General features: G+C 38.8%; 1 protein-coding gene across 1 annotated transcript; it reads right to left on the bottom strand.

Moving 5' to 3' along the window:
* Window positions 1-5,463: 5,463 nt before the first annotated feature.
* On the bottom strand, window positions 5,464-10,274 carry LOC126699388 (uncharacterized). The gene is made up of 3 exons (XM_050397154.1): window positions 10,147-10,274; window positions 8,668-10,027; window positions 5,464-6,006 (listed from the first exon to the last, which is right to left on the bottom strand). Exons 1-3 carry the CDS (start codon window positions 10,272-10,274, stop codon window positions 5,464-5,466), a joined length of 2,031 nt encoding a protein of 676 aa, XP_050253111.1.
* Between the last annotated feature and the right edge of the window lie 814 nt (window positions 10,275-11,088).

The following is an 11,088-nucleotide window of genomic DNA, read 5'->3' as shown; positions in this document are numbered from 1 at the left end:
AGCTTTTGGGCCTAGACCCCTAATTTACTTGTACTTCGAATTGGGCTTATCCCACAATGGGAGGTCTAAGAAATGGTTCTAAAGGTAACTAAGGGAGTTAAACTGTTGTTCTTGGTCCTAAACTCCCTTGATCCTGGCTCAGCCAAGAGGATGGTTATATAGCCGAGCCCCTACCCTGAAATCTAAACATGATTTCTTAATCCTTAAGTTATGGTTTTCCTTACTACTCTCGTATTTCACTTCTCAAAATTTTCCAACCCCCTACTTTTGACTCTCTTCCTCTATTTATAGCCTCCCTTTAGTAGGGTTGTCATGTTGAGGGGATTTTCCCCATGTAAGTGGGTCCATTTGCCCTATATCCCTGACCAGATAAGGCCTACCGCTTACTGCTAATATGACTTGTAATTTGTGCTTGACGCTAGTTATTGCATGGCGAGCAGATTCCCCTAAGGCATGATTTTTGATCCACGGCAAAATAATAGGGTATTTGGTATGGATGTTCAGCTAGGCACATCTTAGCCCTGCATTTGATGTGTTCAGCTGAATGGGCCGAGCCCGAGACTATTCAAAGTATGGGCCTACAACTCGAGGATGGGCTGGTTAACTTGCTCACTAAAATTAGATTGAAATAGAATAAAGGCACACAAAGAACATTCTCAAGATTCTAATTTGTGCTTGACGCTGGTTATTGCACGGCGAGCAGATTCCCCTAAGGCATGATCTTTGATCCACGGCAAAATCTTAGGGTATTTGGTCTGGATGTTCAGCCAGGCACATCTTAACCCTGCATTTGATGTGTTCAGCTGAATGGGCCAAGCCCGAGACTATTCAAAGTATGGGCCTACAACTCGAGGATGGGCTGGTTAACTTGCTCACTAAAATTAGATTGAAATAGAATGAAGGCACACAAAGAACATTCTCAAGAATTAGGGAAGAAGTGACTTGGATAGTGCCTATATGAGTAACAGTGGCCTTTTCTCCATTAGGTAGTTGAACAAAAGTAGAGGTGGAACTAGTAATCTTGGTAAATAGAGTGATAGAACGGATAATATGATATGTAGCTCCAATGTCAAACACTTAAGTTTCATTACCATATGCATTTCTATTAACAGGATTAACATTGAACACAGAATGTTTTAAGTCCAAACAAGTACCATCTTGAAAATAATCACAAGAAATACCTAAGAGTAATGAGTTAGCCATGTGAGAAAGCACCTTTTTGGTTCCAAAAGTAGATGTAGTGGAGTTCAGCAAAGACAACAGCTGCTGGCACTGTTCTGGAGTAAGGGGAAAGCCATTGATGTTGTTGTTGGGGAGAAAAGAAGTGGATCCTTCAGACTTATATGACTCAATCTCAGTTGCAATGATTTGATTAGCCATTGCAGGCCTGCTTTTCTGCTTGTAACCTAGACAAAATCCAACTAACTTGTAACACATCTCCATTATGTGCCCAATTTTACCACTATGACTACACACAGGCCCACCCTTGCCATTATGCCCCTTAAAATTCTTCCCATTACCACTTGAAAAATTGGAACTTTGAGATCCTCCATAGCCAGAATTGAAAGTTGGACCTTCATAGCCAGAATTCTAAGCTTTGACAGCTAAAGCAGTGGTCTCCACAGACGGAGTAGTATTGAACCCTAAGCTCTTTGCCTCTCTTCTTGTATGACTAAAGAAAATGCTTTGTCAATTGATGGAGCAAGTTCCATCATCAAAATCTGAGTTCTGACCTGGAATTAAAACTCATTGAGTCCATTCAGAAACTACATGATAATGTCTTAGTGATGAAATTCAATGATTTTATCTTCACACCACAAGTACACTTCCCACAAGAACAACAAGGCAATGGCCTATAATTTAGCAATTGATCCTACAAAGCTTGAAGATTAGTGAAGTAATTCGTAACAGATGAATTTGCATGAGGAACTGAATCAAAATTCGACGCCATTAGAGCTGTTAGAGCTCAAGCTCTAATACCATAACAGAATTCTAACAGAATTAGAGATAGAAATCAAGAAAGAGATTCGGAAAAATATCTGAATTGTATTGAATATTTTAATCTAACCTCTAACTCTGTTTATACACACACTAAGGGTCCGTTTGGATACAACTTATTTTTACTGAAACTAAACTGAAAACTGAAAACACTGTAGCAAAATAATTTTTTAATGTGTGAATAGTGTCGTGGGACCCGTGAACAGTGCATTGTCTCCTAAAAGCTGTTGCGCGTGAATTAAAAAAAAAAAAAAAAGTTGGAACACAAACGTGAAACACAAGAGTAAACGTGGATCCAAACAAATACTAATTCTAGAACTAAAAAACTAAATTATGTCAGCTACATCATGTGTGAACACAAATAAGTGTACTGCACATGTGTGAAAATATTTAATACACTAAACTACTTGTAGCATTACAGATTTTTGTCATTTTACTAACACTTGTGTCGTTTAACTCTTGACTTGATTTTCTGAACTTGCATAGCTTCTGATCTTCTTGCTTTTGAACTTCTTTTCTTTTACTGCCCTGAATTCTGTAACTTTGACAAAAGTAAAGGATGAGGTAATAAGTGAATACTTCCCTTTTGTCCCATTGTGTGTGCTAGTGCCACTGATATATCACTCAAACTTTGTCAAAATTCTAAACATTACTCTTTTCACTAAATTTTAAACTTATGATCCTTGTCCTTGGCGACATTTGAGTGGTGAGCTCAATGCACTTGAAAAACATGCTATAAACCCAAAAGTTCTAAGTTCCCTCCATTATACTAACAGTCCATAGAATTTTTGAGGTGTTTTAAGGGTAACAAGTGGAATCATCTAGCCTAAGGCAGAGACGTCACTCATATAATATGTATATATATATATATTATAAGCATTGATGGTGTATCAGTGATTTCATGGTCAGCTTGGAGTTAGGAAGACCTATTTACCTACACAAAGGAGGATTGAATGACTCGGGTGGCAGTGTGATGCCAACCTAAATTTTTATTATTATTATTCTTAAGTCAATACTCTCACTATTCTTGATAATATGAGTGGTTTGGTGGTGTTTTCCCATAATTTGTGGTCATTGAAAGCTCGAAAATGTGTTAAAATCACAAGAGTTTTTTAGAATCCTAAATTAAAGTTACGGCTCAATATATTTTACACTAACTTAATTCTAAATGCGGAATAGTGTAAATGCGAGTGGATAAACAAACAATCTACTTTAATCCATAATCAAGACAACACAGCAGTAAAATGGAATGTAAAAGAGTAGGGAAGAGAGATGCAAACACAAGATAACACGCCGATGTGTTATTGAAGAGGAAACCGAAGAACTTGGCAAAAAACCTCTCCGCCACCCTCCAAGCGGTAATCGATCTACTAGACAATTAGTTGGGATACATGGGTTAGCAAGAGACCCTCCAAGCCTAATCTACCCGATGTACCTAAGCCCTCCAAGCTCCTACTCCAACAAGGCTTCTCAGAACCGTGTCTTATCTAGCTTTATGGATCCGGCAACAAGCTCCATGTTGCATTAGCCATCCTTGGCTTCTTCCAATGCTTCCCAGTAGCACCAAACTATCACTTGACACTTTGAAAGGGTGTGGTAAGTGTTTAGGCTATCAACCTCTCAATGGTATGGAAATAGAGAGGTAGGAGTTGAGGAAAATCCACAAGCAATTGTGTAGAGGATTGTGGATATAACAATCTCTAACTATCAAGGTGTTTGGCTAGGGTTTTCTCTCAAAAGCACTCCTTAACATTTGTGGGTAATGTGGGTATAAATAGTATAGGCACAGAAAGTGTGTATCAAAATTGACAGTCTGGCAAAACAGAATGTCTCGCGGGTGTCTTGTAGGAAGGCCTTACCCACAAGATACTCGCAAAACACAGCTGTCTCCATCCTATCCTGACTCTTCGCATTCCAGCATGTGCAAGTCACATGGGTCACTTCGTGGGATGCTTAGTCGCGAGCTACCCACGAAAACTCTTCAGTCTTCAATTGCTTGAGTCTTCACACACTCTCTCTCTCTCTATCACACAACCCTTACAATCAAATCCCACAATAAATCCAGGGTACAAAAGATTGAATAAAATTACAATCAAATTTGGCACAGAATTAAAGCCAACAAAACATATAGTTGTAAATTACAACTTTACAATCTCCCCCTTTGGCTATTCCGTGACAAAACCCCTACAATAGACTCTAGACTTAAACGTGATTTTACGAACAGTGGCAAAACTCACTCACACCTAATCTAGAACCTGTGAAGCACTTGCACGTATATACCTGTAACCTAAAACACTTGCACACAAACAAAACTTTCATTAAGCTTATGACAAGTTGAATACATGGTACGTATATGAGCAAGTAAAATGCGATCAAGTTAGTAAATACAATAGAACATGTAAGCATATCTTGATCAAACAGGATTAGTCATTAAAGAATGACTACAATGAACATTTAGCAAGTAAATGCTCATCTAGACACGCAATGCAATTAAGAGCAATCCCATGGATCAATTGCATGTCCAACACTCAACCAATGCAAAATACACGAAGTATTTGCTTCTAGGATACAAAATCCTACTAAGGGCACAAGAGTGAGGTACTCAAGACGTATTGGCAATATCTTAATAGTACAAAAAAAAAATGCTACAAAGCAATAAGGTAAACAGAACATACTGAATATAAACTGAAATTAAAAACAGAGTACTAAAGCTTTAAATGAAAGCAGTAAAAACAATAAGCAAAAACAACTATCCAAGAGTTATAAATGTTGAAACAGTTTAAACCATAACATAAATAAAACTAAACTGCCTATATGAACCAAAGTTTCTAAGCCTAAGCTATGTCAATGCTCTACTCCCCCTCAAATGTGCAAGCTCCCCCTCAAAATTTTCTCCCCCTTTTTGACTAGAATGGCCAAAGAGGCTAGAACTGATCAAACTCTGAATCTGATCCCTGCGCCATGGACAAGTCATCGATCTGTCCCTATACATATGCAAACTGGTCCGCGATGTGCTGCACATGGGAGGTAAGCACTGTAAACATCTGGTCCACTCTATCCAAGAGGTGATCGAGTCTGTCTGGTCCTCGTGCTGGTGCAGAAGAGGATGGTTGTGCTGAAGTCTCTAGAGTAAAAGTGAATCTATCAATCTCCTCCTCTGTATCTCCACCCTTGCCCTTAACACAATCATGTGGTATCGTATGCACACCTGTTTTGGAACCCTTGATGTGAGCTGTGCTTCTAGTGACTGTGTGCCCCAATGGGATAGTCCCTCTGAACTACTATCAGACCACTCAAGAGTTTGAGCCTTGTCTTTGCAATTGGGCCCATAATTAGGGAGGGAAAAGGCAAAATTGTTCTAGAATTTTGCTTCTCAATGCTTTTCTTCAACAGATGGAAGATGTGTCCACATATATCAATCTCCTTGTGAGTAAAGAGATCGTACAAAAACTTTGTCCTTGGAGCTTATAATATAGTGAGGTTGGTGACCGGATACAAGTTATGGATCATCACATATGCCAAAGCCCTCATCTCTAGTGAAAATGGGATTGTATTCATGGATGACTTCTTTGATGTACCACCAAGTATTTCCACCATCTCCTCAGTCGATCCCAATCTGTCTTCATATTGGACTGAGATTGGTTGAGAGGGAGGACGAATTTCCAAAAATTCTTGAATGCTATCCTTTGTAATCACAAATTCTTTGTGCCTCACCCAACAATCTATATGGTCTCCTTCCACAGTAGCATTTGAGAAAAACTTTCTTATGATCTCTGAGTAGACAACCCCAACCAAGTTCAACAGCTTGGTCCAAGTCCTTTCTTTGAACACCTCAGGGATGAAGGTGTCCTTAAGGGTTTCTAGCTGGACCACCCTCTCCATAATAATGGTTGCTCTTTTGTAGCAGTCATTGTATTTCATATCAACCTCAGCAAACTTGAAATTGTCAAAATCAGTGCGAGAACGTTTTGTGGATTTCTTGGTTGTAGAATGTTTGGTAGGAGACATCTACACAAATATCACAAAGAACAAGAAACAAAAACAACTGCATAGACACAAAAACAAAACACAAAACTTGATTAGATTCAAGTTAGTCCAAATCGAACATAAAACTACCTAAAGTAGAGCAAAAACAACTCAATACAACATGCTAAAACAGTTAAAACATGTAAACATAAACACAATGCATGAATTTAAATGACTGTGCATGTGTGTGTACGTGTTGTGCATGTGTTGTGCATGTGCTGATGCATGTGTGTGCAGCATGAGATGCATGAGGTGTGCCTAGTGATGCATAGCATGGCAAGGTGAGGGACAAAATGGGTACAATGTGTAAACACACAAACACTGACCAAAACATGATAAACATGATCAATCAAGACAAAAACCAAGCATTGGAACTTAGTTGAGTCCAATTCAACACAAGAATGTCACTAGGACATTCTGTCAAACACCTAGCATGCAACAGTGAATTCCAACTATGAACAATGCATGAACATGGAGAAATCTGCCTCAATACATTAGATTGCCTCAAGGGGCCAACACAGATACACAAACGTCAAATGGGACTCAGCCCAATAAAAGATTTTGAAAATTTTTCACAAAAACTAAGAACCCCAACCCAATTTTCGAAAATCCCCAATTTTTGAAACCAAACTTAAATTTCTACATAATCTCATAAAAACATGAAGAAAATGGTTTAGAAAAAACATACCTTGAAGTTGGAAATGCAGAAAATAAACTTGAGAGTGATGGGGTTTGAGTGAAAAATGGTTTTGGGTTGAAGGAGGTTCAAAGAAAGCAGTGTGAGGGAAATGAGAGTGTTTTGAAAACATGTCACATCTGCTACATAAAGTCTGAAAACACGCGTTTTTCACGAGTTAGGTAGTAGCGTGACAGTCGCGGTAATGGCCACTGAAGCGCAAAAGCTTTCGCGAGAAGCTATTAGTCGCGAATAAGTTGCGAGACAGTTGCGATAGCCTTTGTATGAACTTGAAAAATTTCCAGTTTTTGCCTAAAAACATTTCGCGAGAAGAGTTTAGTTGCGAAATACTCGCGAGGTAGTAGCGAGACTTTCTATATGAAAATGTGACTTTGTAATTTCCCTTAAGCGCATTTCGCGGGAAGCTCTAAGTTGCGAGCTTCTCGCGAAAAAATCTCTGAACCAATTTTTGAATAAAAAAAAAAACAAAAATGCATTTTGAACAAAAACGAAAAGCATGAAAGTATAAAATCACTTTCAAAAACATATAAAACACTCAAAAATCTTTTTGGGTTTGATCAGCAAGTACTTGAGCATACACATCATATTTGAACATGTACAATCACACAAATGAGATAAGTATTAATTGAATCGAAGTCTTGTGTGTTGTGGGTGAGTATCAAATGTGGAATAGTCCTTAGACCAGAGTAAAGCTTCAATGATCAATTCAATCAAGACATACACAACTGGTACGAAATCAAGTGGACTATCTCAATTATAGAAATGAGCATAAATGACCTCCTACAAGAGAATGATTACAAATCATAAAAGCTTTTCATTTGGCTTCTACATAAGTCATAACATTCGGTCTTTTTTGGATAATACATCTTTTTTTAAGATCGGTGCTTGAAATTTTTGATATTTCAACTTTTAGATTTAGCCTTTGGCTTTTTGAGCACCATACATTTTAATACAAAAGTCGTTTTTCCTTTTTCCTAGTCAAATACTAGTATGTGTGACAGGCTCTTGCAGCTCATTATCTTTTTTCATTTGGAGATTTACATTTGGTGAGCTCTATAGCAAAAACATAAAAAATAAAGTGGGAAGAGATGTAGGCACAAGTCTATGCAAGTATCAAGACCATCAAGACTATTGACCAATCATTTATGACAAGCTTGAAGATCTATTTACAACATTCACACATAGTTTTCAAGATTTCCCCCACAAAGATATATGTGCATACATAACAAGCTAAACTCGTAAATGCACTACGCCATTAGTACAAAGGTACTAGGCCAAACTCACATGTGATATACACAACACAAGTGATCAAACTTTTTGAAGATATTTCAATTTTTTTGGGTTTTTTAGTTTGTTTGTTTTTTTTTTTTTTTTTTTTTTTTTTTTTTTTTTTTTTAACACAATCAAAAACAGAATAGGAAAAGTAAGATCAACAAGAATAGGTATAAACCAAAACCAAAACCAAAAAAAAAAAAAAAAATGCTAATAACCAGAAGCAGTTGACACAAATAGAATTATGCATGCCAAGATACATGAACAAATGTCCCTAAACATTGGAAGTATTAATGCATGGACATAGGAGGTGATCATGCATGAGTACCCTTCTTCACCCACACGTCACGTGCGTTTGGGGTGATATCCCTATAGGATTGGGTACGAGTGTTGTGGCCTTCAAACCTTTTGCAGAAGCTTGCCAAACAGGTGGTGAATGCCTCGATCATTTTCATCACATCTATCACTCTGGAATCACCATCTCAACCTCTTGATTGCTCAACAACCCAATTCCTTTTGTCATTTATTGGTCCTCTTGACCTCTGATCACTTGCATTCTTCAATGCCCTCAACTTATGATGATTTGGTCTGGTGTGTCCTTGAAGTCCACAATGATGGCAGAAATGTTTAATTCTCAAACCTCTTTATGACTTTGGAGGTGATTTCCCTTGAACCTTAGGCTTGACCACTAATTGGTTAGGGGGCTTATTCAACACCCGTCGGTCAGCCACATTCTTATTCTTCTCCTCCTTCACTTTCTCAGCCCTTGTGGTAGTTACCATCAGTGCTTTGGCTTTTATAAACTTCACTTCCTTGGAAACATTGACAGTCGAACTACTTTCTCCAGTATATCCCAATTCAATTTTGTCGGAGGAAGGTTTTTGATGAGAAAGGACTTCATCAAGCTTCTTGGAAGAGACTCGCTCTACTTTAGCATTGGCTTGAACCACCTCAAGCTCAAGAAATTTTATCTTTGAGTAGGCTTCAGTCAGTTCTCCATTCAATGTCTCTATTTCACATTTGGCCTCCTTATAACACACTAGAAGACTTCTATAGTCCTCCTCTGCCTTCTTCATCTTTTTAACAGCTGCCTTAGCCACCCTTGCATATTCTCCAAACTTCTCAAGAAGGGAATTGTAGTTCTCTTGAAGGCCCACTGAACTTTCATCTTCTTCAGCATCCGATTCTTCTACAACTCCCATTGATTCCTCCTCACTATGCTCCCCAAGCTCTTCTACAAGCAAACTCAAGTCCTCCAAAGACTCAACATGAGCAATAGTCATAAAAGTGGAGTAATTCCTTTCTCCATCACAACTCTCTTCTGAATCTGAATTGGAAGAGTCCGAATCATTGAGAGTTGTGGCATATGCCTTGCTGTTCATTCTCAAATAATTAGGACATTCTTTCTTAACATGCCCATGTCCATTGCACTCGAAGCAAGTGATTCCTTGAGTAGATTGAGACTCCTTCCCATCTTTCTTCCTAAATTCCTTCCTATCACCCTTGGGAGATGAAAACTTTCCTTTATTGAAAGGCTTCCCACTGTTGTTCATCTTCAGAAATTTTCGAAAGTTCTTTGCAAGGAATGCTACTTCCTTCTCCACATCATCCTCTTCGAAGGAGTTGTCCATTCTCTCGGTGATGGTTTTAAGAGCAAGAGATTTGCTCGATTTATGAGAAGGCAGTCCCAGCTCATATGTTTGGAGAGATCCAATTAGCTCTTGGATTTTGATCTCATCCAAGTCTTTACTATCTTCTATAGCTGTGACTTTTGCTCGGAAACTCTCCGGTAAAGACCTCAAAATCTTTCTCACCACCTTAGAATCTTCAATCTTCTCTTCGACGTTGAGCTTGGCAATTACAATTTCATTGAGCTTTCCATAGAAAGAATCGAAAGCCTCATCATCTCCCATCTTAAGTTCTTCAAATCTAGTGGTAAGCATTTGAAGCTTCATGTCCTTGACTTTCTTGGTACCCTCATAGGTCATCCCAAGGATCGTCCAAGCTTCCTTAACTGTCTCCACGTGCGAGATCCTGTGAAACTCATCGAGGACACACCACAGAATATAGCATTAATGGACTTACTATTCGCATTAGCTAGTGCAAGAGCTGCCTTGTCCCATTCGAACTTGGCAATTGTGGGTTTAACATACCCATTCACAACGGAATCCCATACAGACTCATCGATAGCACACAAGAAAGCCCTCATTTGGACCTTCCAAAAAGCATAGTTGCCTTCATCAAAGAATGGTGGGGCATTAAAAGATTGTGACCGGTCCATCACAAAGGGTCAAGGAACACACTCAGGTATTTAAACCACAGCAAGTGTACCCGCTCTGATACCAATTGAAAGCTCGAAAATGTATTAAAAATACAAGAGCTGTTTAGACCCCCAAATTAAAGTTACGGCTTGATAGATATTACATTAACTTAATTCTAAGTGCGGAATAGTGTAAATACGAGCAAATAAAAAAACAACCTACTCTAATCCATAATCAAGACAACACAGCAGTAAAATAGAATGTAAAAGAGTAGGGAAGAGAGATCCAAACACAAGATAACACGCCAATGTGTTATTGAAGAGGAAATCGAAGAACTCGGTGAAAAACCTCTCTGCCGCCCTCCAAGCGGTAACCGATCCACTAGACAATCAGTTGGGATACATGGGTTAGCAAGAGACCCTCCAAGCCTAATCTACCCGATGTACTAAGCCCTCCAAACTCTTACTCCAACAAGGCTTCTCGAAACCGTGTCTTGTCTAGCTCTTCGGATCCCACAACAAGCTCCATGTTGCATCAGCCATCCTTGGCTTATTCCAATGCTTCCCAGCAGCACCAAACTATCACTTAACACTCTGAAAGGGTGTGGTAAGTGTTTGGGTTATCAACCTCTCAATGGTATGGAAATGGAGAGGTAGGAGTTGAGGAAAATCCATAAGCAATTGTGTAGAGGATTGTGGGTATAACAATCTCTAACCCTCAAGGTGTTTGGCTAGGGTTTTCTCTTAGAAGCACTCCTCAACATTTGTGGGTAATGTGGGTATAAATAGTGTAGGCACAGAAAGTGCGTATTAGAATTGACAGTCTGGCAAAACA

The sequence above is a fragment of the Quercus robur genome, chromosome 2, assembly GCF_932294415.1.
Source record: "Quercus robur chromosome 2, dhQueRobu3.1, whole genome shotgun sequence".
NCBI classification, from domain to species: Eukaryota; Viridiplantae; Streptophyta; class Magnoliopsida; order Fagales; family Fagaceae; genus Quercus; species Quercus robur.
This window is presented reverse-complemented; position numbering and strand designations above follow the sequence as displayed.